Raw genomic sequence first — 13,348 nt, 5'->3', positions numbered from 1 at the left:
CCGCCTTACAATCTCTACCACCCTCAGAACTTATTATGTCAGCCACGGCTCAGCAGTACCACTCTTGCGTCCGAGTCAGAAAGTTGCAGGTTCCCACTCCAGGGACTTGAGCAAATAACGCTAAGCAGATACTTCAGCTGAGGCGGAAGTGCCACTTTTAGCATTAAATGTTTAAACAAGGCCCTCTCATTTGGGCATAACAGATTTCAATAAAGAGCAAGAGAGCTCTCCTGGCCAATATTTATATCTCAACCAACACACAGAACAGATTATCTGGTCATTTATTTCATTGCTGTTTGCGTGATCTTGCTGTGCATAAATTGGCTGCCACGTTTCCTACGTCCCAACAATGACAAGACTACAGAAGTATTTAATTAGTTGTAAAGTCCTTGAGGACATCCTAAGTTCATGAAAGATCATCTTTATATGTGCAAGTCTTTCTTTCTTCTATTCTATTGGGAATGTCAGGAAAAGGGAAAAGGTTGAGAATTTGTAGCATTTTTCACTGTTGTTGGTTGAGGGATAAACATTGGCCACAACATGGTGAATGTCAGGCACTTCTTTGAGTAGTGCCATGGAATCTTTTATGTTCACCCAAGGGGGCAGATGACAACTCTGTACAGCACTCCTGCAACAAAATGTCAGTTTAGTTTGTGCACACAAGTGTCTGGAGTGGGGTTTAAACCTATCCCTTTTGATTCAAAAGTGCAAGTGCTCCGACTGAATGACAGCTGACGCTTTGGCTCAACCAAGAGAGACAAACCGATCCCTTACTCAGAGAGTGGAAGCAGCGACTGCACCTTTTGGGGGAGGGGGGTGGGGAAGAGAATGGGGAGCGAAAAAGAGAATGACACCTTTGTTGGGCAAGAGGCCTGTTCTGGGGGTGGGTGGGGTTGGAAAGCAGGGTGAATGTGGTAATTTTTATGTTGTCCCTCTCTGAGCCACTGGTTAAAGATGTCATTTTACAGCCTGCAATTTTCCAACCATTAAAGTGGATGGAGAAGTGGAAAACCATAGCCACTATTTCAGAGAATCCATGAGAGGAGAGGAGACATTGGACTGGCAGCAACATTTGCGGGTTTAGAGCTGGACTAAGCAGCTGGACAGTTACGAGGGAAGGTACATGAGACCAGAGTGAGAGTGATGCTTCAGCCTTGAGTACTTTATCATTCACTTGTCATGCAAAATCAATAAATGGAAAGAGGAAGACAAGAGGAAAGTGTGGGGCAAATACTGTGAGACACTGAGAACAGAAGTCACTCAGAAACAGAGAGATAAAAGAATTTGTGACAGAGTAACAGCCTGTAAAAGGAGACAATTATAACCTAATAGCATCCATGAACTCTCATGAAGGATCCCACCCGAAACAAGTACATTTTTCCCCTTTCAGATACTAACTGACCTGCTACCCACTTCCAGTATGTTTTACTTCCCCCTCCCCGCCTTTCTTTTCCACCTCAACTCAGTTCAGTGGTGGGAAGGTCACGGCCGCGGGTACATTTCAGACACGGATGCCGCCGCCTCAAAGAACTCCTAATAATCCTTTATCCGCTTAGGTATCAGCTCCTTTAGTAATGAAGCGGGAGCAGCGCAGTGAATGCGGGTCGGGCTCTCAGTCTCCCCCCCCGCCGCTTCCACACTCACTCTCCCCGCCTGTGCGTAGGCCTCAGGCCGGTAACCCCTGGAAGTAAAGCCGGCGGGAGAGGGGCCCAATTCCACTCTCCACATCAAATGCAAACTTACGCTCTCCGACGAGCAGAATCCTCACGTCTTTCCTCATTTTTTTTGCCTCCAGACCGGGTTCCACTCGACCCCGAATGACAGAGAAACTGCGGACTCCCGGCGGTGGAATTTAGACTCGAGGAGTGGGAGTCAGGCCCAACAGGCCGCCGCCACCGCGCTGCTTATTTATTTCCTCCAGAGAGAAAGACGGGGGGGGGAAGCGCGGATGTCCGACCAGCAGATTCCGAGGTGACTGTGGAGCTTCCTCACGGATAAAAGTCCTCAAGCATCCCGGCTCCTCTTCCCTCCATTCTGCCGTTCTCTGCGTGCGTGCGTGCGTGCGCGCCACCCTCGCCCTACTATCCGCCGTGGGCTGCGTGCGCGCTCCTCATTAGCATAGCTTTTTGTCGTCTCCCCCCCCTCCTCCCGAAGCCTTTTGCACACTAAGACCTCTGTGTCTGGTTAATGGCAAGCAGCCACATCAACATTTATTGATAGTCTTCACTACAGAGAATACAAGTAACATCCCAGAAATAGCTGTCAATCAGGAAATGGAAGGGAGGGAGGAACTCAAGAAAATTACAATCAACAGGGAAGTGGTACTGAGCAAATTGTTGGAGCTGCGGGCTGACAAGTCGCCGGGTCCTGATGGACTTCATTGGAGGATCCTAAAAGAAGTGGCTAGTGAGATAGTTGATGTGTTGGTTCTAATTTACTAAAGTTCACTAGATTCGGGCAAGGTTCCATTAGATTGGAAAATAGCCAATGTAACACCTTTCTTCAAAAAGGGAGGGAGACAGAAAGCAGGAAACTACAGGCCAATTAGCTTAACATCCATCATAGGGAAAAAGTTAGAAACTATTATTAAAGACATTATAGGAGGGCATTTAGAAAAAATCAAGGTAATCAGGCAGAGTCAACATGGTTTTGTGAAAGGGAAATCATGTTTAACCAATTTATTGGCGTTCTTTGAAGAAGTAATATGTGCTATGGATAAAGGGGAACTGGTGGATGCATTGTACTTAGATTTCCAGAATGCATTTGATAAGGTGCCACATCAAAGGTTACTGCGGAAAATAAAAGCTCATGGTGTAGGGGGTAGAATTTTGGCATGGATAGAAGATTGGCTAGCTAACAGGAAACAGAGTAGGCATAAGTGGGTCATTTTCTGGTTGGCAAGATGTAGCAAGTGGTGTGCCACAGGGATCAGTGCTGGGGTCTCCGCTTTTTACATTTTATGTAAGTGACTTGGATGAAGGGACTGAAGGTATGGTTGCTAAATTTGCTGATGATACAAAGATAGGCAGGAAAGTAAGTTGTAAAGAGGATATAAGGAGGCTACATAAGGAGGATATAGATAGGTTAAGTGAGTGGGCAAAGATCTGGCAAATGGAATATAATGTGGGAAAATGTGAAATTGTCCATTTTGGCAGGAAGAATAAAGAAGCATATTATCTAAATGGTGAGAGATTGCAGAGCTCTGAGAAGCAAAAGGATCTGAGTGTTCTCGTGCATGAATTGCAAAAGGTTAGAATGCAGGTACAGCAAGTAATTAGGAAAGCTAATATAATGTTATAGTTTATTGTGAGGGGAATTCAGTACAAAAGTGGGGAGGTTATGCTTCAGCTATACAGGGTATTGGTGCGACTGCTTCTGGTGTACTGTACAGTATTGGTCTCCTTATTTAAGGAAGGATGTAAATGTGTTGGAAGCAGTTTAGAGAAGGTTTACTAGACTAATACCTGGAATGGGCTGGTTGTCTTATGAGGAAAGGTTGGACAGGCTGGGCTTGTAGCTGCTGGAGTTTAGGAGAGTAAGAGGCGACTTGATAGAAACATATAAGATCCTGAGGGGTCTTGACAGGGTGGATGTGAAAAGGATTTTTCCTCTTGTGGGAGAATCTAGAACTAGGGGTCACTATTTAAAAATAAGGGGGAGCACCCATTTAAGACAGAGAGGAGGAGAATTTTTTTTCTCTTGGGGGTAGTGAGTCTTTGGAACTCTTTTCCTCAAAATGCAGTGGAAGCAGAATCTTTAAATAGTTTGAAGGCAGCAGTAGTTAGATTCTTGATAAGCAAGAGGGTAAAAAGTTATCGGGGGAAGGCGGGAATGTGGAGTCGCGGTTACAACCAGATCAGCCATGATCTTATTGAATAGTGGAGCAGGCTCAGGGAGCCGAGTGGCCTACTCCTGCTCCTAATTCCTATGTTCGTATGTTCATATGTAGTTCACTTATTAAGGATTACTTCAAATTTGGAAGTAGATCTGATCAACACTTCAGTCAATAGAGCAGGACTGTTTAGACAGAAAGGTTGTAAAAAGCTAAGAGAGGCTACTCGGTGCAATGTAGCTCATCCATCCAGATGCCCTTGTAATCTCAACATGGTAAACCTCTGACTTTATAATAAAAGCAAAATACTGCGGATGCTGGAAATCTGAAACAAAAACAAGAAATGCTGGAATCACTCAGCAGGTCTGGCAGCATCTGTGGAAAGAGAAGCAGAGTTAACGTTTCGGGTCAGTGACCCTTCTTCAGTTCCGAAGAAGGGTCACTGACCCGAAACGTTAACTCTGCTTCTCTTTCCACAGATGCTGCCAGACCTGCTCTGACTTTATAGCTTTATTTAGGTCAATTGCACATTAAGAACGTTAAGAAATGGTTCAGCCATTCAATAAGATCACAGCAAATCTTCAACCTCAACTTCACTTTCCCACTCGATCCCCATATTGCTTGATTCCCTCAGAGTCCAAAGATTTAGCCAACTCGACCTTGAATGTACTCAACGACTGAGCATCCATGGCCGTCTGGGGTAGAGAATTCCAACGACTCAGAAGTGTCTGAGTAACTCAAGCCCTTCCTTTTCCACTGAACAAACCACAAACAATTATATTACAGTCATGTTAGGATAAAAATATCTTCAGGAGATAATTAAAACAAATACTTTGGTGCAGCACCTGGGAATCAAAACAGAACCAGTTGTGTGTGTGTATTTTTGCTTGTGTAAAGAGATGAAATAGCATAATGACTCAAGCAAGCAAGCGCATGGAATTAATACCAGAAAGGTAATTTTCACTGTTACCTCTTGGTGATAAATTGGTGGAGTGGATCTTCTGCCCATTATAGAACTCACTCAATTTTCAGTTCCATTGAAGTAAATGGAAATAAAAATTAGGTGGGTGTTGTAATGTATGGGAGATCAACTGCATCAGATTATTGCTCAATAATTGATTGTAAAATCATCCCCACGTGTTTTGTGAGCCAGAGCAGGAAGTGCCTAATCAAATGGCAGATCCTTCCATCCACAAGTATGTGTTTTCAGGGCAATTTTGGTATGGTCAACTGATAGCTCATTGCTCAGATAGACCAAAGGAAATACTGGAACAAACTTCAACTACTGTGGCTGTGATTTAAAATTATTAATTGAGCTAGCATCTACTGCTTTTTGTGGGAGTTCCAAACTTCTACTACCGTATGTGCGAAGAAGTGTTTCTTAATTTCTCTCATGTTCTGATGAAGGGTCACTGACCTGAAACATTAACTCTGCTTATTTCTCCACAGATGCTGCCCGCCCTGCAGAGTATTTCCAGCATTTCTTTTTTTTTTAGATTTCCAGCATCTGCAGTATTTTGCTTTTATTTTATTCTCTGATGGATGGTGTGATTTTAAGGTTACGTCCCCTTGTCCTAGTCTCCCCCAGAGGAAAATGTTTCTATTGGGAAGGTATCTTTTTGTGTATGAAGTGTTATGGACTGGTTTTAAGGGGCGTTTGTGGTTCCCCTTGTTCGCCTCCCAACTAACCCAATCATGTTTTGTTTAAAATTATGAGTTAACCCCTGTGTGTTTTACTTGCCAAATAAACAGACAGTGACAGATTTTCTTGTAGGTTTAAAACAGAAGATTAACTATTTATTGAACAATATTCATTCCCCAAAATGTCCACAACACCACTCACATATGCATTCACTCTCACATGCCCTCTCAAGAGAAGATAGATAGAAGATAAAGCGTAAGCGTTCAAGTTGTGGTAGGTAGGTGTTTTTGGTTTATGATAGAGCTGTTGAATCTTCTAAGTAGGACAATCTTTTTGAAAGGTGCAGGCCTGGGTGTTTGTAGTCTTGAATTTGTTGAGGTGTTGTAGATTTCTGGTGGTTGAGATTTCAGACTGGATATGGTGGTCATTTTCAGTTCCCTGCTGCACCAAGTTGAAGTATAGAATTAGCAGCAGGGCTTCTTCTTGTTTAGGCTGGATCTTTCCACAGCCCCTAGCTGGACTCCCTTCTGTGATGTTGCTGTGATCTCTCTGTCTCTCTCCACAGGGTTACCTTTTAAGGTAAAAATGCCTCAAATTAGCATTTCTGATAGTTGGCCCATGACTTTCTCCCTGGGCATGACCACACAATGAATGTGGAATCCATGACTACCTATTTATGTTTGGATGCGTATGATTCTGTTACGATGTGTCTATTTCACACCTTCTTTGTCTCAGAAGAAATCCATTCAATTCAGGAATGTCTCTTGATGGTTTCAGAATGGGTGTACTCGACACCTCTTCGTCTGGAATGTATACTTTTGTCCTTTTGAGATAGTGAGGCATTGTTTGAATACACAGGCCAGGTCATCTGACCTTCAGCAACCATCTTTGCAACACAGTATCAACTTTCTTAAAGGAAAAGTCAATTTCAAAGAGTCCACATTGAATAAAGTTCGTATCTTAAAAGTGGGAACATGATGTATCTTTACTAGGCAAGACTGTGAAGTATTCTTTCTGCAAATTTCTGTTGCGTGCTTGCCATTTCTCATTCATTTGTGAAGGCATTTTGTCATGGAGGGTGCATCTGCAGTGACAGGCTGGGTGAGATGAGGTTCCCATTTTCTGGAGAATCTACCTTCCAAGATTAAAGTTCTTTTTTGTAGCTAGCTGTCTTTCAACTTTTTAAAAAATTTACAAACACACAACACAATGATGAAAATCATTTTCAGATGAAGACCTCCACAAATCAACAAAATTCTTAGAGTTGTTGTCACCATACACCTGTGCTGTAATGAGACCTGATCTGTGCATCAGTGACACATAACAGTGCAAGTGAAATTCCACCAGCAATGCCTCTGCCACATCCTCTGGATTCAATGGGAGTACCATCAATCAAATGCTAGTGTCCTTCTCAAAGCATTCGGGCAAAACTCATGCAAAATCAACTCCGATGGACTGGCCACTGTGGCAGCATGGCTGAAAATCATCTCCCCTGCCAGGTCTAGTTCTCACAACTCTCAAATGGCCAAAGCTGTCCTTGAAGCACAGCTACATTGATCTTAACGATTGGGAGGAGCTTGCCAGCAAATTCTCAGAATGGTGACAACTTGTCCATCAAGCTGCATCGCGCTTTGTGTGATGAGGCAGAGCAACGGGAGAGAAGGAAAGAAAAGGATGCAGATCCTGCACTCTGAATCCCACTACCTCGTGGGACGTCCTGCCCCACGTTCCCAAAGATCTGTGGGTCGAAAATCTGCCTGCTCAGTCACAAGAAGACCCATAGCAGAAACTCGTGACCCTGAGTAAACGTCGTCTTCATATCGAGGGACAGCCGACCGTTCAGATGAACCATTATGTCTTTTGCATCTGTCATTGGTGTGATGTAAATGATGTGAAGGTCTACTCCCTCTCAAATAATGCCCAATATTCTTTTACAAAGACAAAATTCCTTCAATATAATTTTTAAAAATTCCCAAAGCTATCTTCAGGCAGTGCAATGGTGTCCCTATGCAATGGAGCAGTGGGATAGAATTGGATGCCTGAATTTCTGCACAAGATGAATTCCCAATATCAAATGGGATGTCACGGAGAAATTCTAAACAGAAGCAAGGTTCTTCTTCACAGGAATGAGGAAAAAACAGAGAATAAGTCACCTTAAGTCAATCTAATCTGTGTACAATGAAATAATGGCAGAAACCTGAGAGCTGTTTGCCTGCCTGGGAACTAAAAGGAAAAAATAATGGAAAATATCAATGAAAATGTATTTAAGTTAGTGGCAGATGTCTCTACTGTGCTTGTTAACTACCAGCTTGATAAACAGGAAAATGTTTTTTTTTAGTGTGAAAATGTATTAAATAAAATCAATAATCAGCCTTTCAATGGGTGGCACAGTGGCGCAGTGGTTAGCACCGCAGCCTCACAGCTCTAGCATCCCGGGTTCAGTTCTGGGTACTGCCTGTGCGGAGTTTGCATGTTCTCCCTGTGACCATGTGGGTTTCTGCCAGGTGCTCTGGTTTCCTCCCACAGCCAAAGAATTGCAGGTTGATAGATAAATTGGCCATTGTAAATTGCCCCTAGTGTAGGTAGGTGGTAGGAGAATTGTGGGGATGTGGTAGGGAATATGGGGTTAATGTAGGATTAGTATAAATGGGTGGTTTTTGGTTGGCACAGACTCGGTGGGCTGTTTCAGTGCTGTATCTCTAAATAAAAAAAAAATTTAAACAATATATTATTAAGAAGTTGTCATTCTTAGTATTTACTCTAATAGTAAAGCTTTTGAACTGTGAGTGAATCATATCATAAATTTAAGTTCATCAAATTTGTCATGTTTAATCCTATCACTGAGTCACAAGTTGGAAACTCAATCTTAGCTGAGCAGGAAGAGCAGTGCAGTGGCAAAGTGCAGAATGTGACCTGTGTACAAGGACTCTGGCGTTCAAAGTCTCTAAAGGCTTGATTGAAATCAGAGGGTTTAGTGCCCTTATAAAATTGTGAATGTGTATTAGTAAATTGGGATCAACACAGCCTCTGATTTTCTCCCTGGTGTTTTCTGGGAGCCTCCTCACAGCAGTGTAGCTTAGATTGGGAACCAGACAGAATGGGAGGAATTGAATTTGTTGTCACCACTCCATCGGCTCATGTGTTAGCATGTATTACTGTCTCTCACCCCTGCCGGACCCTCAATATAGTTTCCAATTCTAGTTTCTAAATACTAGGGCCACAGACTTGAGTGCTTCTAGAATAGAACTAGTCCTATTGCCTACCACCAGATCTGATTTGAACATGTCAAGCATTACTGTGCCTTCCTCTCCAAAGCCAAATTATCCTCCTACTCCAGGATCCTTCTGGAGGATAAAGACAATTTACAACTTCTTTTCTCTCTGAGAAGCCACATCTTCAAACCTCTTTCTCCCACCTCTTCCACATTTACTCAAATACCAATGGGAACAAGATCACCCATTTAAAGATTGAACCATGCAACTCCCCTTCCTCTCCATCCAATCAACTCCAGCCCCTTACCCATCCTAATCCTGCCACTCTGCAATTTCTCTCCCATCTCCCCCCGCCTCTCCAACTTTACCTTTTCCATGAGACACACCTCCTACTCTCTTGATCCCTTTTCTATCCACTACTCAACTACCTCCTCTAGCCCAAGTCAGCACCAACAATTTAAATGACCCCTAATTTAGTCCCTTTTTATCAACCTCTTTTTAAAATGTCTACTTTTGCTCATCCATCTTTGACTACTACATCGCTAACCTCACTTTCTTGATTAAGACTCTTGCATATGCCATTGCTTCCTCGCACAACGTTCCCCTCTCCATAACTCAATGTTTGAATCCTTTCAGTTGCCATTCCATCCTGCTCTCAGGATTGATGTAGCCAATGTCAAATTTATCAACAATAATGTCTGTAACTACAGTGCATTATCCATCTTTGTCATCTTTGACCTCTCTATAATGTTTGACATGGTCGACTACACCTTCCTCCTTTATTGCTTCTTTTTCTTTTCATTCATGGGATGTTGGCGACGCTGACTAGGCCGGCATTTATTGCCCAGCCTTAATTGCCCTTGAGAAGGTGGTGGTGAGCTGCCTTCTTGAATCGCTGCAGTCCATGTGGGGTAGGTACACCCACAGTGCTGTTAGTAAGGGAGTTCCAGGATTTTGACCCAGCGGCAGTGAAGGATCGACGATATAGTTCCAAGTCAGGATGGTGTGTGGCTTGGAGGGGAACTTGCAGGTGGTGGTGTTCCCATGCATTTGCTGCCCTTGTCCTTCTAGGTAGTGGAGGTCACGGGTTTGGAAGGGTCTGTCGAAGGAGCCTTGGTGAGTTGCTGCAGTGCATCTTGTGTATGGTACACACTGCTGCCACTGTGCATGGTGGTGGAGGGAGTGAATGTTGAAGGTGGTGGATGGGGTGCCAATCAAGCAGGCTGCTTTGTCCTGGATGGTGTCGAGCTTCTTGAGTGTTGTTGGAGATGCAACCATCCAGGCAAGTGGAGAGTATTCCATCACACTCCTGACTTGTGTCTTGTAGATGGTGGACAGGCTTTGGGGAGTCAGGAGGTGAGTTACTTGCCACAGGATTCCTAGCCTCCATACTGCTCTTGAAGCTACAGTATTTATATGGCTACTCTAATTCAGTTTCTGGTCAATGATAACCCCCAAGATGTTGATAGTGGGGGAGTCAGTGATCGTAATGCCATTGAATATTTAGGGGAGATGGTTAGATTCTCTCTTGTTGGAGATGAGCATTGTCTGGCACTTGCGTGGTGCTAATGTTATTTGCCACTTATCAGCCCAAGCCTGGATATTGTCCATGTCTTGCTGCATTTCTACACGGACTGCTTTAGTATCTGAGGACTCACGAATGGTGCTGAACATTGTGCAATCATCAGCAAACATCCCCACTTCTGACCTTATGATTGAAGGAAGGTCATTGATGAAGCAGCTGAAGATGTTTGGACCTAGGACATTACCCTGAGGAACTCATGCAGTGATGTCCTGGAGTGGAGATGATTGACCTCCAACAACCACAGCCATCTTCCTTTGCGCTAGGTATGACTCCAACAAGCAGAGAGTTTTCCCCCGATTCCCATTGACTCCAGTTTTGCTAGGCCTGTTTGATGCCACACTCGGTCAAATGCTGCCTTGATGTCAAGGGCAGTCACTCTCACCTCACCTCTTGAGTTCAGCTCTTTTGTCCATGTTTGAGCCACGGCTGTGATGAGGTCAGGAGCTGAGTGGCCCTGGCAGAACCCAAACTGAGCATCACTGAGCAGGTTATTGCTAAGCAAGTGCTGCTTGATGGCACTGTTGATGACACCTTCCATCACTTTGCTGATGATCGAGAGTCGTCTGTTGGGGCGGTAATTGGCTGGGTTGGACTTGTCCTGCTTTTTGTGTACAGGACATACCTGGGCAATTTTCCACATTGCCGGGTAGATGCCAGTGTTGTAGCTGTACTGGAACAGCTTGGCTAGGGGCATGGCAATTTCTGGAGCACAGGCCCTCAGTACTATTGCCAGAATGTTGTCAGGGCCCATAGCGTTTGCAGTATCCAGTGCCTTCAGTCGTTTCTGGATATCACGCGGAGTGAATCGAATTGGCTGAAGACTGGCATCTGTGATGCTGGGGACGAGAGGAGGGACTTCATGACCTACCTCGATTTCTGAGTCTATTGGATGGAACTGTCCTTTCTCCTAAGTTCACCAAGTCCTGGGATGAATGTGGGACAGCTAAATCTTCATCATGGGCTCCTTGGAAGCCTGGCCCTGCATAGGTGAAGGTTTCTGCATGGGGGAAACTGATGGAGAGTTTCTCTGTCTTGCTTCCATGAGGGGAAAAGTCAACAATATGCTGGTTGGGCCTAATCTTGCTAATGCGGGCATCACTCAGTTATTTAGACCTTTTCCTGCAATCTTCAGTTTGAAAAATGTTCCTCCTGTAACTTGCTGGAAATTCAAGTTAAAAAAGAGACAGAAAGGAAAAGAAAGAAAAAATTAAAATTAAATCTCATTTTTAAAATCTCTAACAAAAATCTCCAACAACATGCAGGAATGAAATTGAACCATTTAAATCTTTTCTCTTTTTGGGCCAAAGGAGTTGATTGGCATTGCATTAACAATTATTACATTGTTAAAAGGGTACGTACGATCTTAATTGCCATCTTAACTTCTTGCAGTGAGTTTAATGGGCAATTAATATGCAAATCCAGGAAATTCTTAAAAATAATGGAGGTTAAGGGCGAGATGCCATTTTTGCAAAGCAAACGGCAGAGTTGTGTATATTTGCAAGCAAATTCTGGAGATTTGCAATTCACATTTTATCTCTTAATGCCCTGAACTTGCCGTCTGTTTTGTGCATTAATAATATTATGCATTAACAGGTCATTATTTTTGCAGCAAGATCCCACCCGTTATCTGTGATCAGTGAGAGAATGGATCTGACAGAATCAGAAAGTTGCCTAAATCCCTGGAAGACAGTTAACAAATATCCTTTAGTCTCTCTGAGATGCTGCTCTATAAACGTTGCAATCCGGTTTACAGTGACCTCTCTATATGGTTTCCTCAATATCTCCAATTCTTTATTCAATACCTCCAAATCCTGTATTTCTTATAAAGGGGAAGATTTGAAGATGCTTCTGTGGCATCCACTTTCTCCAAGGTGCCCTACTACAAGTTGAACCCCTCTTAGATATTGGCACACAACATGGCTGTCTGTTCCACTTCTAACTTAGCCATTTGCCACACATCTTGGGAGAGGTCATGCAGAACTTTCATGTGTGTGAAGTTCTGCCAAAACCTTTCCTACATGGCAGGACCCCAGAGATCATAGGAACAGGAGGAGACCATGTAGCTCCTTGAGCCTGTCCCACCATTCAGTGAGATCCAACCTCAACTGCCAGGCCAGAGTTGAAGCCAATTGCTTCTGCTTCCTGTGGTGTCAAATGATGGATGTCACTCTTCAGCAACCTGGTGTTGTCTGGCATTGAGTGCTGCCTGGAAACACTCAGCGAGTCAGTCAGAATCTGTAGACAGAGAAACAGAGCCAATGTTTCAGGTCAATAACCTTACACCAGAACTCAAGATGTTGGAGATTAACAGCTTTTAAAGAAGTACAGAGCCAACGAAAATGCATGATGGGAGTGTTGAGCAGGGGGCATGGGGGGGGGGGGGGAGGGGAGCAAGAAAAGAACAATGAGGATGTTCTGAGGTAGGGCATAGGATGGAAGGTAGGAGTGATTAAATGACAAAAGGCTGATAATGCGAGGCAAAAGCGGGTGATAACGGGACAAATAAAGAAACAAAAGATGGGTCCAGAGGAAATAAAAACAGAAAGTGCTGGAAATACACAGCAGGTCTGGCAGCATCTGTGGAGCGAGAAACAGAGTTAACGTTTCAGGCTTGTGACCTTTCATCAGAACCAGTTCTGCCAGACCTGCTGTGTTATTTCCAGCACTTCAGATTTCCAACATCCACAGTATTTTCCTTTTATTATGGGTCCAGAGGAGATGTGAATGGTTACAGCAGAATAGCAGAGGGGTAGAGAAGCATGAAAAATGTAGCAAAGAGAAGACTCCCGTCTGATGGGAATGTGGTTGGACAAAAGTAGGTATGCAACACAGGTATATAACTTTGGCCGTCGTGGGTAGATCTGTGCCAGTCATGGAAGATTGTCTGCAGGAGATGGCAATGTTTTGAGACTATTATCTTTGTGGAGCTTCGGCAGTAAAGAAAAGTTGGGCTATGCCCAACTAACAGTTTTATTGTCTATACACCGCTTCCTTGAATAGCAGACCCCCTCTGAAGCTGGTCAAATCTTTAGAACTCCTCCTCATTCTCCAGCTCCCTGAGGGCAAAAAAAATTACC

The 13,348-nt window shown here is 43.8% G+C and overlaps 1 protein-coding gene across 4 annotated transcripts in view; it reads right to left on the bottom strand.

The window, feature by feature from the left end:
* The window catches only part of LOC137384450 (mitochondrial Rho GTPase 1), a 103,428-nt gene extending 101,351 nt beyond the window's left edge, over nt 1-2,077 (bottom strand). For 3 of the 4 annotated variants that reach the window (XM_068058531.1, XM_068058529.1, XM_068058528.1), the window contains exon 1: nt 1,744-2,077. In XM_068058531.1, the coding sequence (XP_067914632.1) occupies nt 1,744-1,780 (37 nt within the window). In that variant the 5' untranslated portion in view covers nt 1,781-2,077. The remainder of the gene's footprint in view (nt 1-1,743) is intronic. The other variant, XM_068058530.1, reaches the window with a different exon arrangement.
* Nucleotides 2,078-13,348: the final 11,271 nt, after the last annotated feature.

This window comes from Heterodontus francisci, chromosome 26, assembly GCF_036365525.1.
Source record: "Heterodontus francisci isolate sHetFra1 chromosome 26, sHetFra1.hap1, whole genome shotgun sequence".
In the NCBI taxonomy this organism is placed as follows: Eukaryota; Metazoa; Chordata; class Chondrichthyes; order Heterodontiformes; family Heterodontidae; genus Heterodontus; species Heterodontus francisci.
The sequence above is the reverse complement of the archived record's forward strand: the minus strand, read 5'-3'. Positions and strand labels throughout refer to the sequence as shown.